This window comes from Triticum urartu, chromosome 7 (assembly GCF_003073215.2).
Source record: "Triticum urartu cultivar G1812 chromosome 7, Tu2.1, whole genome shotgun sequence".
Taxonomy (NCBI): Eukaryota; Viridiplantae; Streptophyta; class Magnoliopsida; order Poales; family Poaceae; genus Triticum; species Triticum urartu.
The window spans coordinates 68,498,951-68,519,066 of record NC_053028.1 but is presented as its reverse complement, the minus strand read 5'-3'; the positions used below and the strand labels follow the sequence as shown (position 1 = coordinate 68,519,066).

The following is a 20,116-nucleotide window of genomic DNA, read 5'->3' as shown; positions in this document are numbered from 1 at the left end:
GAAATGGCTTCTAGCTGCATGCAACTTGCTCAAACAACCCGGTCACCTTTTCTTATTTTACTACTGTATATGCAGGTGCCTTGCACGTCGTTATGTTCAAGTAGAACAAGATAATAACTGAAGCTGTGGTTCAAAATCACGAACACCGTCGCCGTTGATTCGAAGCTCCGAGCAGAATGCGTTCACATGCGTTCATCTATGTGCCCAACAAGCCAGGCATGAGCATAAACAATGCAGGGAATGACGAATTAATTTCACACTACGAGTTCCCTCTTATATAAAGCCAACCTTCCGATCTCAAATTCATCAACAAAACAGAAGACACACTCCTAGTTCAATAGAAGCAATAGGATGGCCCCACAAATGGCTGACAGATCATCATCCCTGCTGCAATCTGCTGGTCGTGGTAGTAGTGGCGGCGCAGTTCCTCGGTTCGGAAGCCGGCGGTATTTCCATCTACTGGGGCCAGAATGGTGACGAGGGAACGCTTGCGGAGACCTGTGCCACCGACAACTATAAATTTGTCAACATCGCCTTCCTTGCTGCCTTTGGCAATGGCCAGCCACCAGTCCTCAACCTGGCAGGCCACTGCGAACCGACCAACGGCGGCTGCACGAACCTAAGCTCCGACATCAAGTCTTGTCAGAGCCGTGGTGTCAAGGTGATTCTCTCCATCGGTGGCGGGGCCGGCAGCTACTACCTTTCCTCGGCCCAGGACGCCAAAAATGTCACGACGTACTTGTGGAACAACTACTTGGGAGGTAAGTCATCTTCGCGGCCTCTCGGCGATGCAGTCCTCGACGGCATCGACTTCGACATTGAGGGTGGCACACCCCTACACTGGGACGATCTTGCGAGGTTCCTCAAAGGTTACAGCAACTCCGGCAGGAGAGTATACCTGACTGCCGCGCCACAATGCCCTTTCCCTGATGCATGGGTGGGTGGCGCCCTCAACACCGGCCTCTTTGACTATGTGTGGGTGCAGTTCTACAACAATGCACCCTGCCAGTATATCTCAGGTAGCACTACCAATCTAGCCGATGCGTGGAAGCAGTGGTTGACAGTTCCAGCAAAGCAGATCTTCCTCGGCCTCCCAGCGTCACCTCAGGCTGCCGGCAGCGGGTTCATCCCAGCCGATGATCTGAAGTCAGATGTTCTCCCATTGATCAAGAGCACAGGAAAATATGGAGGGATCATGTTGTGGTCCAAATACTATGATGACCAGGATGGCTATAGCTCCTCGGTGAAGAGTGATGTTTGAGAGGGTCACCATACTTTAATCTGTGAGATACATGTGTGCTTTCTTTCTTGTGATGTGTGAGGAATGGAGGATTCATCCATTTTCCTTGTTACTTGTAAGTAATTATGTGTCACTCGATTGTTGTATATAATATAAATACTTTTTTTACTTGGAGCATGGCTTGGATCTTTCATTTCAAAGGAGGTAACCTGAATCCAGGATTATTTGTTCAACATGACTGAAATGTGGATTATAATTGCTTTTATTACATTATAAATTCTCTGCACACCGGAGCATTGTGCAACTTTGCTTCATGTGTCTTATCCACCTGGCCTAATCCGCAGTGGCGAATCTAGCAGGGGGGCTTCGACAGGCTCGAGCCCCCCCTCAAAAAATTGGGAAAGAAAAATTACTAGTATTCGTATCAAATTTTTGACCTTTTATTTGGACTAGCGAATTAAGAGTTTTTTACTTTTTCTACACACAATTAACTTTGAGCACTCCCTTCATTTTCTTCGAAGATTCGTCACTGCTAATCCGGGTATCATTAACTCATTATCGGCAAATATATACCTACACCAAGACATCATGTAGAGCTCCGAGTTGTATCACACGCTGCTCTGGCAACACCCTGCACCCCACCGCCCCACCCCGGAGCAAACCACCTTTCCGCAGGCTCCGGCGAGATCCACCACATAGTATCAGGCGGTGTAGGTGCCCTCTCCTTCCATCAGCCTCCGCTATCACTACGTTTGGGACTGGGGCTTGGAGTGGCGTTGGGGCGACACCTGTGAGATCAGCGGATTTGAAGGCGAAGTACGTGACCACACTATGGGGAAAATGATATATAAGGGTTTTCATTGTAACTTCCTTTTTGTGGAGTCGTTTTTTTGCAATTGTTCCTTGCCGTGTGTCCTCTCTTGATTTATCCATCCATTGTAATCCGACAGTTGTTTAATGGTAATCGGAATTCCCCCAAAAAAAATTTGCCCGGCAGGGGAGAAAGGAAGTCTATTCGGATGCGGTTCGTTTGCCGTTTGCTGCCCATCCGCTGCTCGAGCCTGATCGTTGTGAACGCGCACGCCCGCCTTCACTCGCATGGCACCATGCATGGTGCACGCACCCGACCCAGTTCCCCGCGCGCAGTTGGCTGGCTTGTAGCCGAGGATGTACGCGGCAGTGTATCTGGACGACCACCCGGGCCATGCAGGTGTCACTGCATGCCCGGCCAGCAGCACACTGGCACGTAGGCGGGATGTGCGGGGCAGGTCTCTCGGATAGACAAGGCGTCAGGCCAACTTCACCGTGCGACCCTATCCTGTCCGGCCCCGTCCATTTAGGGTAAAACGGACAAAGAAGGCGGCCCAGCATGCGGCGGCCCGGACTCATCTTGTCCGTTTTGTGTCTGGGCTAACCCATTTCGAGCGCAAACTTGCGCCGGGTTTGGGTCGTGACGGACACCAAACGGACATGCGCCTCGTCCGCGTCGGGGCCGCGTGGCAGACCGCCACCTACCTCCCATCCGCCCACATAAATGCACACGAGCGGACGGCCCCACCTGTCATCCGCACGTCGAAGGGTCGTCGTCCACACTGCCCCACGCCATCCCGCGGCCTCCTCGAAACCCGACAGCCCCAGTCCCAAACCCTAGCCAACACCTCGCCGGCCGGCCGCCCGCTGCCATGGGCCGCAAAGGCAAGCACGACCGCGAGGCTGGTTCCTCGTCGGGACGCCGCCGCGGCTCGCCATCGCCACCACGCCGGGCCCCCGCGCCGCCCGCCTTCTCCATCGCGCCCACGTCCGCCGGCGAGCGCGACCGGCATTACGTCCGGTCGTCGGTCTGCCGCCGTTATTGGGAGATGAGGACGCCGCTCCCTTGGAGCGACGTCCATCTCCCCAATAACTGGCATCCGTCCGCCGACCGGGTCCCGATCCCGCCGGTCCCGACGAGCGGCCGTGCGCGCGACCAGGAGATCGAGCGCCGCCGCCACCTCCTCCCCGACGACCTCTTCTACGACCCCAGGTATGCCCCCGACTCCGGGCTCTGGGACACCTGGTTTCGTGACGAGCACGACACCAGGTGCGCGTCCTTCTTCGCAGGCACCTCGACAGGGCCGTAGCGGCCACGACAGGAGCGGGGGCGTACCCGGGTGCGCGGCTTGACGCCCACGCCGTCGCCTTCACCGTCACCGTCGCCACCTCCCCCTCCTCGCATGACAGCGGAGGAGGAGGCCCGTCTCCTGCAGCGTGTCATGGACGACTCCATGAACACGCACGACGAGCGGCAGTGGCACGGCCTGGAGGAGACCATGGCCCTCTCCGCCGCCGGGGACGTTGCCTTCCCGGAGATGGCGACCGTCACGGAGGAGCCGACGGAGGAGGCGTTGCCGGCCGCATTCCAGCAGCTGCTGGGCCAGGGGTGGGGCTGGTCCTGCACTGCTCCGGAGATGGCCGCCGGCGTGGGCGTGAACTGGTGCCCACTCCGCCGCGGTCACCGGAGCAGGAGGCGTCGCCCCAGGAGGAGGTGGTGCAGGCACCTCCGGCCGTCCAGCCAGCCCCCGTCTACCACGCACCGCCGGCCCATTTGTGGACGCCGCCGGCCTCCGTCGACCTCGTCAGCGACGAGGACGACACCGGCGGCCAGTGAAGACGGCGATGGCCACGGCACCGACGGGCGCGGCAGGAGCGCGCGGGAGGAGTTTTTTTTATTTTGTTTTTATATGTTAATTATGAAACTGGGCATTTTAAGTGGCCGTGGAAACTGGGCCGTTTTGTGGCCGACCCCTATATATGTTTTATGTTTTTTTAAATGCGTTTATTTACTTTTTTAGTTATTTCATTCTAGTTTTCATTTTTTTATTCACGTCCACCCCGGACATGATTTGGGGTGCGGCCGCGCGGTGGGCCCACGCACGCCCCATCTGACAAAGCCGGACACGGGCGAACTCATCGGCGCCCCCAAAGGGACAAAATCCGGCCAATCCGAACGTCCGTTTGGGGTCGCGCGGTGGAGTTGGCCTCAGCGGCCACACGCGCGTCGTATACATGGATTATCCTGGGGGTTTTTTAAGAAAAGACCTAAGGCCAGATATATTAGAGCAACTCTAGCAGACCCCGCAAAATCTCGACCCACAAAACATGTTTGCAGTTTGACAAAGATCTCGTTTACGGGTCGAGAACGAGTGCGGCCGAACAGAAACCGTAGATAAAATTGCATAATTTGAAAAAAACAGTTTCGCGGGAGAAATTGCACCTCGTGGACGCGAGTAGTTCATCATGTACTACATATATTTACATGATCAAACACTACAAACACTAGTTCATACTACATACTACATCGGTACTAGTACTAGAGGGGTGGGGATCTCACGGCGGCGAGCTCGCGCCATGGACGACACCGTGGAGGAGCTCCATCCTCCTCGCAGGAGCTGCCGAGGTCGATGTACTTCGCCCTCTGCTCCTCGCGGATGTGCCGCCACTCGTCGTCCTTCTCCTTGGCGGCGAGGTTGGCTGCGATCGCCTGCTGGAACTCGAGGTCTTCGAGCTCCTCGTGGTGGCGCCGGCGCTCCGCCTCCTCATGTAAGCTCCGCTCGGCAATGGCGGTCGCAACCGCGTCGACATCGGCGATGAAGTCCTCCGGCCCGACGACTCCGCGGCGGCCGAGCTCCTCGGGCTCCTCCTTGACGGGGACGAACTCGAAGTCCTCCGGCTCCTCCGACCACTCCCTCTTCACGGGGAGAAGGCCCGTGCCGGAAGAGGAGGAGCTCCCGGCGTAGGAAGATCTCGCCGCGGAGGAGAAGGGCGCGGCAGAGGACGGGGTACGGCCGTGCCGACGGTCGTACCCGTCCGTCTCGCGGACGTGGAAGCTCGACGGTGGCAAGAGGCTGCGGTTGATCCAATTCGTCGCCCCGCGCTTCCTTGTGTCATTCGACCGGACGCGCCGCTCGCGCTCGGGGTCGCTGCCGCCACCGGATCTGCTGCCGGAGCTGCGTCCGAAGCTCCACATGTGGCCCCACATGGCGGCTGGAGGCGGAAGGGGGTCGCCGGCGGCGAGAAATGTGGAGAGGGGGTGGGGAATTGCGTAGCTCGGCGGCGGGGGGATAGGGTTTCGACCCGCAAACGCGCCGCGAACCCGTAGATATAGTGGTCAGGGCGTGCGGTTTGCGGGCCGCGGTAAATTTTTTTACGGGCCGGGCGAGTATGTGGGCTCTGTTCTGGCCGGAATATTGGGCCGAGCCCACATACTCGCTGGAATTTTGCGGGTTCATGGATTTTACGGGGTCTGCTAGAGTTGATCTTAGGCTGGTCATAATGAAAGTTTATGCCCGGATGGACGGTCTGGTAACTGACCGGTCAAGAAAACCCGACCCAAACGGCTCCTCATATCGGCTCCACGCGTCTGTGCTGATCAACACCCCTCATATCCATCCCTAATCTGAGATCAATATGGGAGGCCCGAGCGCGTCCAGGCGTGTTCTCCACGTCGGACACGGCCCATGGTGGCCCATCCTGACCCCATATATATCCGTCGGCATCCGCATCCCGGAGCTAATCCTAGCCACTTTACTTCACTCCACCCCGTACCCAAGCTCCCTTCCGGCGATCTCCGGCGAGGCGGGCATCAGATCTGACTCTAAGCCAACCCTAATCCATCAACCATGGTGTATGCGCTTGACCAAGTTCCGATTTAATCCAATGGAAATCCATCGTGTCAGTGCAATGGGCGCTCGGATTTGCCGTTGTCGGAAGCTTGAGGTCAGTCTACCACCCCATCTCCGTTACGGAGAAGTTCTACTTCCATGACAAAGACGCTAAGGGCGCTGGCAAGGGCGAGGGCAAGGACAACCATGAACGATCTTTGTCCATAATTTATTATGCATGTGGATCATGCCAATTTTTGGTAGTCTCATGGCATGTATTGATATAGTAGCCATGGATGATTGTAGAGCTTGTGCGATGCATGCCGCGGTTGTATGGATTTGGGGTTCGCTAAATAAGGTGTCCAGTTGTGAAATTGAAAATTTGAGAGGTGACTGCTCACTATCCGCAGACGCGCTCGGGAGCATCCGCAGACGTTTGAGGGCCGGATTAGCTATATCAGGGCAAGTCGTTACAAACTCACCCATACAGAAAAATAAAATTATATTTAAATTCTTTGGGGCTCGAGCCGCAACTCGGCCCAACCTTTATTTCCTGGTTGGCAATTCCACTCTCGATTCGCAACTTGGTCTCAACATTTTTGTCCTAATTGCAGGTCCAGCCCTACACTCGCAACTGGGGTTCGACCTTTGTTTTGTCCCAGTTGAAAGTCCATCCTCGAGTCACAACTGGGGCCGACCATTTCCCCACGGTTCCAATTCCACTCTTGAATCGCAATTGGGCCCCGACATATTTTGTCCTAACTGCAAATCCACACCTCGACTCGCAACTGGGGTCCAACCTTTTTTTGTCCCAGTTGGAAGTGCACCCTCGATTCGTATCTAGGGCCCAACCTTTTTTTGGTCACAGTTCCAAGTCCACTCTCGACTCACAAATAGGGCCAGACCTTTTCTTTTGTTCAAGTTGCAAGTGCACCCTCGACTCAGAAATAGGGCTCAACTTTTTTTATCTAAGTTACAAGTCCACTCTCAACTCACAACTGGGCCCTGCTAGTTCTTGAGCTTGTGTTGGTTTTTCTCTTGAAGAGGAAAGGGTGATGTAGCAAAGTAGAGATAAGTCTTTCCCCCAGCTAGAGAACCAAGATATCAATCTAGTAGGAGACAACACACAAATCACCAATACTTGCACAAACAATCAAACAACGTGCACCCAACGCGGATAAAGGGTTGTCAATCCCTTCACGGTCACTTGCAAAACTGAGATCTGATAGAGGTAGATGAAACTAAACAAAAGATAAAGTAAATATTTTTTGGTTTTTTGGTTTATAGACCGGAAAGTAAAAGATTGCAAAATAGTAGATCGGAAACTAATACGGTGGAAAATAGTAGATCGGAAACTTATATGATGGAAAATAGACCCGGTGGCCTTAGGTTTCACTAGAGGCTTCTCTCAAGATAGCAAATAATACGTTGGGTGAACAAATTACTGTCGAGCAATTGATAGAAAAACACAAAGTTATGACGGTATCTAAGGCAATGATTATGAAATATAGGCATCACGTCCGTGGCAACTAGACCAAAACGATTCTGCATCTACTACTATTACTCGACACATTGACCGACTCCTGCCTGCATCTAGAGTACTAAGTTCATGAAGAATAGAGTAACACATTTGTTGGAAATATGCCCTAGAGGCAATAATAAAGTAGTTATTATTATATTTCTTTGTTCATGATAATTGTCTATTGTTCATGCTATAATTGTGTTATCCGGAAATCGTAATACATGTGTGAATACATAGACCACAACACGTCCCTAGTGAGCCTCTAGTTGACTAGCTCGTTGATCAAAAGATAGTCATGGTTTCCTGACTATGGACATTGGATGTCACTGATAATGGGATCACATCATTAGGAGAATGATGTGATGGACAAGACCCAATCCTAAGCATAGCTTAAAGATCGTGTAGTTCGTTTGCTATAGCTTTTTCGAATTCAAGTATCATTTCCTAGACCATGAGATTGTGCAACTCCTGGATACCTAGGAGCTTTGGTGTGCCAAATGTCACGAACGTAACTGGGTGACTATAAAGGTACACTACGGGTATCTCCGAAAGTGTCTGTTGGGTTGGCACGAATCAGACTGGGATTTGTCACTCCGTTATGACGGAAGAGGTATCCTCTGGGCCACTCGGTAATGCATCATCATAATGAGCTCAATGTGACCAAATGGTTGATCACGGGATCAATGCATTACGGTACGAGTAAAGTGAACTTGCCGGTAACGAGATTGAACGGGTATTATACCGACGATCGAGTCTTCGGCAAGTAACGTACGATTGACAAAGGGAATTGTATACGGGATTGATTGAATCCTCGACATCGTGGTCATCCGATGAGATATCGAGGAGCATGTGGGAGCCAACATGGTATCTAAGATCCCCTGCTGTTGTTATTGACCGGAGAGTTCGTCTCGTCATGTCTGCGTGTCTCCCGAACCCATAGGGTCTACACACTTAAGGTTCGGTGATGCTAGGGTTGTTGAGATATTAGTATACGGTTAACCCGAAAGTTGTTGGAGTCCCGGATGAGATCCCGGACGTCACGAGGAGTTTCGGAATGGTCCGGAGGTGAAGATTATATATAGGAAGTCAAGTTTCGGCCATCGGAAAGTTTTGGGGTAATCAGTATTGTACCGGGACCACCGGAAGGGTTCCGGGGTCACCGGGTGGGGCCACCTATCCCGGAGGGCCCCATGGGCTGAAGTGGGAGGGGAACCAGCCCCTAGTGGGCTGGTGCGCCCCCCATGGGCCTCCCCTGCACCTAGGGTTGGAAACCCTAGGGGTGGGGGCGCCCCACTTGCTTGGGGGGCACTCCACCCCCCTTGGCCGCCGCCCCCTTGGAGATTGCAATCTCCTAGGGCCGGCACCCCCTAGGGGTCCTATAAATAGTGGGGGGAGGGAGGGCAGCGCACCCTAGCCCCTGGCGCCTCCCTCTCCCTCCCGTGACACCTCTCCTCTCCCTTGTGCTTGGCGAAGCCCTGCCGAGATCACGTTGCTTCCACCACCACGCCGTCGTGCTGCTGGATCCCATCAACCTCTCCTTCCCCCTTGCTGGATCAAGTTGGAGGAGACGTCTTCCCAACCGTACGTGTGTTGAACACGGAGGTGCCGGTCCGTTCGGCGACTAGGTCATACGGTGATTTGGATCACGACGAGTACGACTCCATCAACCCCGTTTCTGAACGCTTCCACGCGCGATCTACAAGGGTATGTAGATGCACTCCCCTCTCCCTCGTTCCTAGATGACTCCATAGATTGATCTTGGTGATGCGTAGAAAATTTGAAAATTATGCTACGTTCCCCAACAGTGGCATCATGAGCTAGGTCTATGCGTAGTTTCTATGCACGAGTAGAACACATAGCAGTTGTGGGCGTCGATATTGTCAATTTACTTGCCGTTACTAGTCTTATCTTTTGATTCGGCGACATCGTGGGATGAAGCGGCCCGGACCGACCTTACACGTACGCTTACGTGAGACTGGTTCCACCGACTGACATGCACTAGTTGCATAAGGTGGCTAGCAGGTGTCTGTCTCTCCCACTTTAGTCGGATCGGATTCGATGAAAAGGGTCCTTATGAAGGGTAAATAGAAATTGGCATATCATGTTGCAGTTTTGGCGTAGGTAAGAAAGGTTCTTGCTAGAAACCTATAGCAGCCACGTAAAAACTTGCAACAACAATTAGAGGACGTCTAACTTGTTTTTGCAGCATGTGCCGTGTGATGTGATATGGCCAAAAGGATGTGATGAATGATATATGTGATGTATGAGATTGATCATGTTCTTATAATAGGAATCACGACTTGCATGTCGATGAGTATGACAACCTGGCAGGAGCCATAGGAGTTGTCTTAATTTATTTATGACCTGCGTGTTAACATAAACGTCATGTAATTACTTTACTTTATTGCTAAAGCGTTAGCCTAGTAGTAGAAGTAATAGATGACGAGACAACTTCAAGAAGACAATGATGGAGATCATGATGATGGAGATCATGGTGTCATGCCGGCGATGACGATGATCATGGCCCGAAGATGGAGATCAAAAGGAGCAAAATGATATTGGCCATATCATGTCACTATTTGATTGCATGTGATGTTTATCATGTTTTGCATCTTATTTGCTTAGAACGACGGTAGCTTAAATAAGATGATCCCTCGTAATAATTTCAAGAAAAGTGTTCTCCCTAACTGTGCACCGTTGCGAGGTCCGTTGTTTCGAAGCACCACATGATGATCGGGTGTGATAGATTCTAACGTTCGAATACAACGGGTGTAAGCCAGATTTACACACGCAAAACACTTAGGTTGACTTGACGAGCCTAGCATGTACAGAACATGGCCTCGGAACATGGAAGACCGAAAGGTCGAACATGAGTCGTATAGAAGATACGATCAACATGAAGATGTTCACCGATGTTGACTAGTCCGTCTCACGTGATGATCGGACACGGCCTAGTTGACTCGGATCATGTTTCACTTAGATGACTAGAGGGATGTCTATCTGAGTGGGAGTTCATTAATAATTTGATTAGATGAACTTAATTATCATGAACTTAGTCTAAAATCTTTACAATATGTCTTGTAGATCAAATGGCCCACGCTAATGTTGCCCTCAACTTCAACGCGTTCCTAGAGAAAACCAAGCTGAGGGAGGTTCGTCCTCGTCTTCACTTGGTGTATCCTCCCCCTTGTGTACGGCGTTGAGCTTGCCGGACTGCTTGAAGACCCAACATTCTCTGTGGGTATGATTAGCAGGTTTGCCAGGGGTACTATGGATCTGACATACTTGGTCCAGAATTTTGTTGAGGCTGGACAGTTTATCCCTGGTGCCTTTGGGGGGCGGCTTTTGACCTGGCCGAGAGACTTTGAATCCGGCATTTACTGCCATGCCCTTCGTGCTGTCTTCTTTATTCCGGCGTTTGTTATTGTTGTTGCGCCGTGATTTCTCGTTTCCATCTCTAACTTCAGATGTACTGGGGTCGCTGGTGCTGCATCTGGCTAGCCAGCTGTCCTCACCCGTGCAAAAGCGGGTCATGAGGTTTGTTAATGCGGCCATCGTTCTCGGCTTATTTTGGCCGAGGTGTCTGGTGAGCCATTCGTCACGGACGCTATGCTTGAAAGCCGCTAAGGCTTCGGTGTCCGTAAAGTCGACAATCTGGTTCTTTTTAGTAAGAAACCTATTCCAAAGCTTTCGGGCTGACTCTCCGGGCTGTTGAGTTATATGACTCAGATCATTCGCATCCGGAGGTCGGACATAAGTCCCTTGAAAATTTGCCCGAAAGGCATCTTCGAGCTCTTCCCAACTTCCAATGGAGCTTTCGGGGAGGCCTTTGAGCCAGTGACGAGCTGGCCCTTTGAGCTTGAGGGGTAAGTACTTGATGGCGTGGAGATCATCTCCTCGAGCCATATGGATATGAAGGATGTAGTCCTCAATCCAGACCCCAGGGTCTGTTGTTCCGTCGTATGCCTCTATGTTTGCGGGCCTGAATCCCTCTGGAAATTCATGGTCCAGCACCTCATCGGTGAAACATAGGGGGTGTGCGGCACCCCTGTAGCTGGGTGTGCCGCGTTGTTCGGATGTTTGTTGTGTTGCATTGTATGCTGGGGCGCGCTTGCGTGGTCTATAGATGGATCTTGTTGCACCGTCCTTTGGGTGCGAGCCCTCGCATGGGTCGCGTGTTGTATAGTGAGTGGCGTTGAATGTCGTTCTGTGTTGGTAGAGGGGTCGTCTATCCGACCAGGTGGCTGCTTTGATATTTGGTTGTGGGGGGTCTGAGGCCTCCTCATCGAATTCGGGTAGCAGCTTCCGCTTTGGGTAGCTCTTGGAGGGGCGATTGTCGCTGTACCTTGCTGCAGTGTTGAGTATTTTGCTCCATCTGAATTGGAGTGTGTTTTGCGCGGCCTTGAGCCTTTGCTTCTGCTTTTTAAGGCTCCTCGCGGTGGCAACAAGCCTTTTACGGGCATTCTGCTGCTCCGGGTGCCTGTCCGGCGTTATGCCGTCCGGACCATTATCCTTGATAGGATTTGTTTGTTCAGTTTGATTATCCGGATTGCCGTTGTCCGGCAGCGGTTCGCCCTGCTCCAGCGCTGGGTCTGTGTGATCGCTATTTCTGTCGAGGCGGGTTTTGGGGCGGCGCTTGCGTCGCCGCTTTGACTGCTTTTCGAGGGAACAATCCTTCAGTGTGTCCCTCCGTTCCTCGTCGTCATCTTTTGGTGCGTCCACCATGTATACGTCGTATGACGAGGTGGCGCTCCAGGCTCAATAGGCGCTGGTTCTTTATCGTCTCCTTCACCGGCGTCCATACCGTCAATGTCGTCGGAGTCGAAGTCGAGCATGTCGGTTAAATCGTCGACAGTGGCTACCAAGTGGGTGGTGGGTGGGCTTTGAATTTCTCCATCGTCCGAATCCCAACCTTGCTGACCGTAGTGCCGAAAGGCGAGTGCTGAAAGATGTCCGCGGTAGTAAACTCCATGATCGGCGCCCAATCGGATTCGATTGGCAGGGGCGCGGGGGGTTCGGAGTCCGGAGAGGAGTCCGGCTCCTCGGAGTCACGAGTCTCGCGGAGTGCGGGGCTGGTGTTTGGCTCGATCGCCGTTGGGATCGCAGCCCCCAAGGTGGCGTCCAACCGCCCATCCTCGATCGGCGCAGTTGGCTCCGAATTAAGGGTCGAAGCCGATGCGGGTGTGGCCGCCAGGGCACTGTTCGGCGGCAGAGCTAGATCATGCTCGTCGGGACAGTGCGGCGCGCTCGGCAGTGGCTCGAATCCGTCGAAGATCAAGTCCCCACGGATGTCAGCCGTGTAGTTTAAACTTCCAAATCTGACCTGACGGACAGGGGCGTAGCTTTCGATCTGCTCCAGATGACCAAGTGAATTGGCCCGCAGTGCGAAGCCGCCGAAGAAGAAGATCTGTCCGGGGAGGAAGGTCTCACCCTGGACTGCCTCGCCATTGATGATCGTAGGAGCCATCAAGCCTGATGGTGACGACACAGAGGAACTCTCAATGAAAGCACCAATGTCGGTGTCAAAACCGGCGGATCTCGGGTAGGGGGTCCCGAACTGTGCGTTTAGGCCGGATGGTAACAGGAGGCAAGGGACATGAAGTTTTACCCAGGTTCGGGCCCTCTCGATGGAGGTAAAATCCTATGTCCTGCTTGATTAATATTGATGATATGGGTAGTACAAGAGTAGATCTACCACGAGATCAGAGAGGCTAAACCCTAGAAGCTAGCCTATGGTATGATTGTTGTTGTCTATGTTGTCCGACGGACTAAAACCCTCCGGTTTATATAGACACCGGAGAGGGTTAGGGTTACACAAAGTTGGTTACAATGGTAGGAGATCTGAATATCCGTATCGCCAAGCTTGCCTTCCACGCCAAGGAAAGTCCCTTCCGGACACGGGACAAAGTCTTCAGTCTTGTATCTTCATAGTCCAGGAGTCCGGCTGAAGGTATAGTCCGGCTATCCGAACAGGACTCCCTCAGGGGGGGAACCGTCGGAGGAGGACGCAACGGCCCGGGGGAGGGAGCAAGACTTGGCCTTGTGGCCAAAGAATCGACAGCGATGGCAGCGGATGTCCTTCCTGCAGCCGGAGAGGGGGTGACCGGAGCCCAAGCACCGGGGACAGTCACCCTCCCGGAGCCAAGACGGCCTAGGGCGGGGCCGCACGCCCGGGCCACGCTGGCGGCTGTCCTGCGCGTGCGGACGGGGCCGCTTTCGATTTGCCATCACCTGCCAAGTCACGCGCGCGTCCACCTCCTCCAAGGGCATCCGACAGATCTCAGAGCGGAGAGGTGGGCGCGGGGCAGGCGGCGGAGCCCGGCCCGTCGGCGACGGCGCAGGGGATGGAGAACGGGAGGGAGCGGGCGCCCGGGATGGCGATGACGGACGGCAGAGGACCTGGCGGTAGGTGGGCGGCGACCCGGCGGAAGAAGGGCTTGACTCGAGCCATCTGTCCTCACGGGAGCGCCCGACGGCGGCGGAGGGTGGGGGAGACGAGGTATTGGCCGAGGCCGCGGGCTGGGCGGCGCGGCCGGTGCGACCGACGCCGAGGAAAGTGGACGCTGGGGCGGGAGTGGCCGCCGGCGTGAAGGAGCAGGTGGGAGGGAGCAAGTCAGCTTCGATCTCACCTTTCTCAATTTATTGCTTATACCACATATGCAATACAGTGTGATTACATGTCTGTGTGTCTTCTTTAGTGATTTTATTTAACTTGGCCGGGTGTTATAATATATGGAGTTTAACAAATACCATAGAGATTTCTAGAGTAGGATATTATGTCAGTGTTTATCGAGTATGATTTTCTAACTCAGATGTTGCAGAATGGAGAATTCTGCATAGTATAAGAAAAGTAATTTCTTATCTACTCTCTTTTTTTCATCGATATACCTTTTATGTTTTTTTGGAGTTTGACAATCAGTCACGACACATATGTGCTCTACGATTGTCCTTAAGATATAGTGGTAAGTGCGTGTTAAGGAATTACAACCCAATTCAAAGTTGACAATTCAGATGCTTAATGGTGGATCGCCTCCATCAATTTAACGACATGTAAACTATGTGTTCCAGAACCATGAGATTCGAAGTGCTTAAATTTGAATAAAGTTCAGTAGAACATGATCATTCAATAATCTAAGGTCGACTATGCCATTTGGTTGGGATGATGAAACAAAGTTAGGAGGAATATTCCAAATTCAGTAGAACATGATAATTCAATAATCTAAGGTCGACTATGCCATTTGGTTGGGATGATGAAGTAACCAAAACATCTTGATCGAAACACTTTTTCTTAAAATAGATTTTACTCTATCATGTTCCTCCTCAACCAAACACCAAATAGAAAGGTACATCTTCAGTCAAATAATCCCAACCTTTCAGAGCAGCTCAATTCCGTTTTACTTGAAAAATGAACCAATTTACACGGAGCTCTGAAAACTGAGACCCAAGTACACTGTTCAGATGTCATGCGGCTGGACATGTCGGATGGGATGCTTTGAGATTCGGTTTGCCAGTTGTCACACAGGGAGGGTCTCCAGTTTACGCCCATACGATCCGGTCATATAGGATTATTTTCCGTTTCCTTTTCTTCAGATTTATTTTGTGTTTAATTTCCTGTAACCCGGCACGATTCTCGCCGTCCTCAACAGGCCGGGACGTTGAGCGGCTTCACGACGGAGAACCCGCCGTCGACCATGAGATTATGCCCGGTGATGTACCTGGCATCCTCGGACGTCAGGAACACCGCCGCCCTCGCAACGTCCTCCGCGCGCAGCACCACGCCGCCGCCCATCTCGTTGATGTCCTCGTCGAACAGCCGCCTGATCAACTCCTCGTCGCCGGCGCCCCCCGGCGGGAGGCCTAGCATCTCCCTCGCGGAGCGCACCCCCATGGGCGTCGCGATGGCGTACGGCGAGATGGCGTTCACCCTCACGCCGCGCGCCGCCAGCTCCGCCGCCGCGGACCGCACCATGCCGACGACGGCCATCTTGGAGACGCTGTACGCGTGGGGGCCCGACCCGCCCAGCGCGCCCGCCGTGCTGGACGTGCAGAGGATGCACCCCGCGCCGCGCGGGACCATGGCGCGCGCCGCGTGCTTGATGCCGGCGGCCACGCCGCGGAGGTTGACGGCCATGACGCGGTCGAAGTCGGCCATGTCCAGGGACTCGATGGGGGAGCCCGCGTAGTTGCCGCCCGTGATCCCGGCGTTGTTGAACATGACGTCGAGCCGGCCGTGCCGCGCCACGGCGAGGTCCACGGCGGCCGCCACCTGCCCCTCGTCCGTGACGTCGCAGCGGGTGTAACAGGCCGTGTCCGGGTCGCCGAGCTCGGCGGCCACGGCGCGGCCCAGGCTGTCCTGGACGTCGGCGAGCACGACCTTGGCGCCGTTCCGGACGAACTCGGCGGCGGTCACCTTCCCGATGCCGCTCGCCGCGCCGGTGATCACGGCCACCTTCCCGGCCAACCTCCGTGAGTCAGAGGAAGCGGAGAGGGGGCGTGACGGGCTTCCTGCCCTTCCGGCCGCTCCGCTCTTCGCCGTGCTACACTCTCAGAAAACAACAAGTGAGCAAGGCAGCGAACAGCAGCGGGCTGCCGGACCACACCAAAAACATTCGTACCTGAAAAGGACGCGCATTAATCGGAACATCTTCGACGAAGGACAAATCGTGAGCTGCTTTCTGGCACAACGATAGGCAACTAAATTTAACGAAGGCTCGAAACATCTTTATAAGACCCACAAAAAGTTCTTTATACTCCCTCCCGTCTATATTACTTATCTTCGAGATATATCCGTTTAAACGACAAGTACTCCCTCCCTTCATTTTTATAAGACGTTTCAGACAACACACATCGAACTATTTTGACTGCTGTCTGAAATGGCTACAGCGTCTTATAAAAATGAACAGAGGGAGTAATATGGATCAGAGGGAGTAATATTTATATGAAGTTCAACGAGTGAAGTGGTGGAAACCTTCCCGGATCTCTATGAGGAATTCCAAGCAGCCTGCTCGGCTCGGTCCCGCCACAATAGGCGACTCGGCATTGGGTCGTTGTGTGAACGCTTTGGACTATTTTTAATAGACTTGTGATTGGGCGGTTTTCAATGTGCCGACCTACTGATGCGATCTTTAAATGGTGTGGTTTCTGCAGCCGTGAAAGCCGTTTAGCCGTCCCAGGAGCATGGCGCCATTGATGACCTCATCTCCAGCCTCCGTTCATTGGCCTTTTGCCTGGCACCAACCCTCCCTCAGCCTCCGCCGAGCCAGACTAGGGGGCTGTATCCCTGCTTGCGTCTTTGTTGGCCCTTTTTTTCTTTTTTTTTCTTTTTGGCCTGTTAAGTTATGTCCTCAGCAAAACATATTTTTCATATTTTGATTTTTGTGTTTGGATTTTGTGTGCTTGCATAGTTGCTTTATTTAGAAAGCAGGGTGAAATAATTTTTGGGTAACAATGGAAACATCGTGAAGCCGTGGAATCAGTGAAGACGGATGCCTATATGATAGACTGTCGGTCATGAATCGGAGCTTGCGCGCGCGTTCCGTACGAGCAGACTAACAAAATCGTGCTTAGATTAGAGATAGTTCTTTTTTGACACCATAGATTAGATACAGTATATATAAGTAGCTAGACTAGAGTACCTGATTAGTGGTTGAGCCCGTCGCTGTTGTATCCTTGTCCTACTCGTCTTTTCGGTACCTTTTGCATGTGCAAGCCTAACTAAAAAATAGGCGCATCTTACCTCGTGACACAAGTGGTAAGCAATCCAAACAATTAAAAATAGGGATATATGCGCATTCGCCGATACTGCTGGTTCCAGGTTCGTACTTCTTTTTGGGTGCACGTGAAGGCAATGTGCATCTAAATGGACACATCAAACACCTACTGCCACGTCCGAATGTGTTCGTAGACATCATTTAGGAAAACAAACTAGATGAAATTCATGTAAACCAGATTATATTAGTAAAATTCTGATACATTTACAACAAAAGGATGAAATTGAACAAAGTTTAACTAGACTGAAAGAAATTTAAACTAAACCTAAAACTAAACTAAACGAGGTACCGGACGGTGACATCATAGGCATGGCATTCGAGGCCGCCGGCACCTTCATCGTTGTCGCGCTGTCATCCTTGTTATCTCGTCATTCCAGTGACTGGAGGCCTCCTAGGGTCGCGGCAACCCTGATTGGCCGCTGCCCGGCTGCCTTAGCCTTGCGGCCACGACCTCTTCCTTATCCTTGCCCTTGATGGCGAGGGCAAGGGCGATGTTGGTGCACTCAAACTACTCAGACCAACTTTCAGAAGTTGGTCGATGACTTGACACCCGCGGCGGGTGAATGTCTGCGTTGTGGTCGTGGACCGATCCTCGGCCCAGGCAACGCGAGGTCCAGGTCGGTGTGCACCCAGACTGACGCCACGTCGAACGTAGAGAACGCCGCCTGGTGCGTCATGTTGTGCCGATCCTAGCGTGCCTACTCAGCCGCCATCATGGCGCGCGAGGAGGCGTAACCGCCACGTCGGATGTAGTAGATGAGGTGTCTGCACGCATTGGCTATCGCTGGGCCGGACACCTCCTCGTTCATCTTCACGGCGACCAGACGCTGATGGGGGGGCGGGGGGATGGCGGCACCTGCTCCCTACTGCGCCGGAACAAACGGTGTGGCGAGGACACCGACTAGACAATGTGCCCGTACTGGCTACGCGATGGGGACGCCGATTCCGCCTTAACACAACGTTGTGGTGCGACACCGACTCCTCCTTAATGCGGTAATTTGTATGCCGTGGTTGGGCGGCGAAGGTGTTAGAATAAATCCAAGGCATACCATCGATCATCCGAGGACCAAGCAATCACACAAGAACGACACCGAGATTTGTTAACGAGGTTCACCGATATGGCTACATCCCCGGGGCCTGACTACGGGCGCTCCTCCCCGTGACACCGTCACAATACCGCACACCGGCCATCCAGACGCCGGCACACGCCGCCGGCTCCCCCTTGCGCGCCTGTGCTATTATGTTGGCATAGGTTACATCGTGTGTCTAGCCCCGCTATATATGAGAGGCCTAGGATACAAGTGTCCTATTAGGACACGACTCCATATCCTATATAAACATAGTACAACTACAAGTCCAACTGTAACCTACCTCGTACACTATATTCAACACAACTCCAACAGAAGGTGGTGTCGGACCGTGGTCAAAGAGCTTCCAATCAAGCAGCGGCTCGAACTACCACGCATGCTCATCGTATGTCCGCAGAACCTTGGTGGGATTTGGTGGTTGTTTCTGCTCCTCATCGTCCGAGGAGAGCACCACCTTCGTCTGGCCCGTCAGAGTGGTGGACCCGAGGACTGTGGGTGGTGGCTCCACGAGCTAGAACTCCCCGCCGATCCTCCTGTCGGCATGGACTTGGCCATCTCGGAAGTGTGCAATAGAGAGGATAGGAGAGGCGAAGTGGCAGTGTGCGAAGGAGATGGAATAGGGTTTGGAGGTGCAGCCTTTTTGCTTAAATAACCAGGGCAAGCAGACTGATGCTGCTTTAATGTGGCCACAACGGTCGAAGTAGGGTTCACGGTCGCGGTGTCTGCATTGAAGCATCTCCGGGTCAGCTGTCCGGTAACATCGGTCGGCATGAATACAAGTCGCCGTCCGTCAGGTCACGTCCCCCTGAGCGGCACTCAATACGTGGTGTGGCTTCTAGAGCGGAACGTGCGGCAAGGGTGGTGGGTTAGATCACTCAGCTGGGCGTCGTGGCGGACGTTCAGACGCCTGCAAACAACGCGCAGAGACTTTTGGCTCGCGAGCTCAAATGCTCTCTGATGAACAATAAAATCAACAAAAAAATGGTAAAAATGAATCAAAAAATTCTGAATTTTTTGGCAACAAATATTGATGATTTTTTTACATACCATCGTGAGGAAAGACACTCATAAATGCTCTAGCCGAGAAAAACAAAATCAATACTCAAAATGACTATTTTCGGCAATGATATGTTTGTTCGTTCGGAGAAATTGGAATGTTTTTCCTCATGAAAGTTTGCACGTATGTAAAACATTCAACAATATTTACTCCCAAAAAATTCAGATTTGTTTATTATTTATTTTGATGTTTAGTGTTTTTCTTTTTCTTTTGGTAACGATAGGTCCATTTGAGTTCGCGACAAGAAGGGTATTTTCACGCAGAGAGCACACCTACGCTAGCTCTGAAAACTGTTGCAATTAACACGTCATTTTTTTGCGTGTGACAATTAACACGTCATGAGATCAAGATGAGTCCAACGGCTCTGGTACGGACTGGCGACTCGGGTGGTGACGCGGCGGGCGATGCGGCTCTGCTCGTTGGTCCCGACGAGCCGTCGCCCTGGTCGGTGGTGCGGACGCTGGGCCGGTCGGCGCGGGCGGCCCCGGAGGCGATCTCGGATGCGGAGGCTGTTGGAAATATGCCCTAGAGGCAATAATAAATTGGTTATTATTATATTTCCTTGTTCATGATAATCGTTTATTATCTATGCTATAATTGTATTGATAGGAAACTCAGATACATGTGTGGATACATAGACAACACCATGTCCCTAGTAAGCCTCTAGTTGACTAGCTCGTTGATCAATAGATGGTTACGGTTTCCTAACCATGGACATTGGATGTCGTTGATAACGGGATCACATCATTAGGAGAATGATGTGATGGACAAGACCCAATCCTAAGCATAGCACTAGATC

General features: G+C 52.6%; 1 protein-coding gene and 1 pseudogene across 1 annotated transcript; one reads left to right on the top strand and one right to left on the bottom strand.

The window, feature by feature from the left end:
• Window positions 1-363: 363 nt before the first annotated feature.
• Window positions 364-1,261, top strand: LOC125525637 (annotated as a pseudogene).
• A 13,317-nt stretch (window positions 1,262-14,578) lies between these two features.
• Window positions 14,579-16,156, bottom strand: LOC125521091 (momilactone A synthase-like). Its single transcript, XM_048686141.1, has 2 exons — window positions 16,018-16,156; window positions 14,579-15,939 (listed from the first exon to the last, which is right to left on the bottom strand). The coding sequence occupies exons 1-2, from the start codon at window positions 16,044-16,046 to the stop codon at window positions 15,042-15,044; spliced, it is 927 nt and encodes a 308-aa protein (XP_048542098.1). The 5' UTR covers window positions 16,047-16,156; the 3' UTR covers window positions 14,579-15,041.
• Between the last annotated feature and the right edge of the window lie 3,960 nt (window positions 16,157-20,116).

Bases quoted from the DNA above. Each gene is read 5' to 3' on its own strand.
- LOC125521091 (XM_048686141.1), bottom strand. From the start codon at position 16,046: ATGTTCCGATTAATGCGCGTCCTTTTCAG. The intron at 15,940-16,017 runs GTACGAATGTTT...CTGAGAGTGTAG, and splicing joins TTAATGCGCGTCCTTTTCAG to CACGGCGAAGAGCGGAGCGG.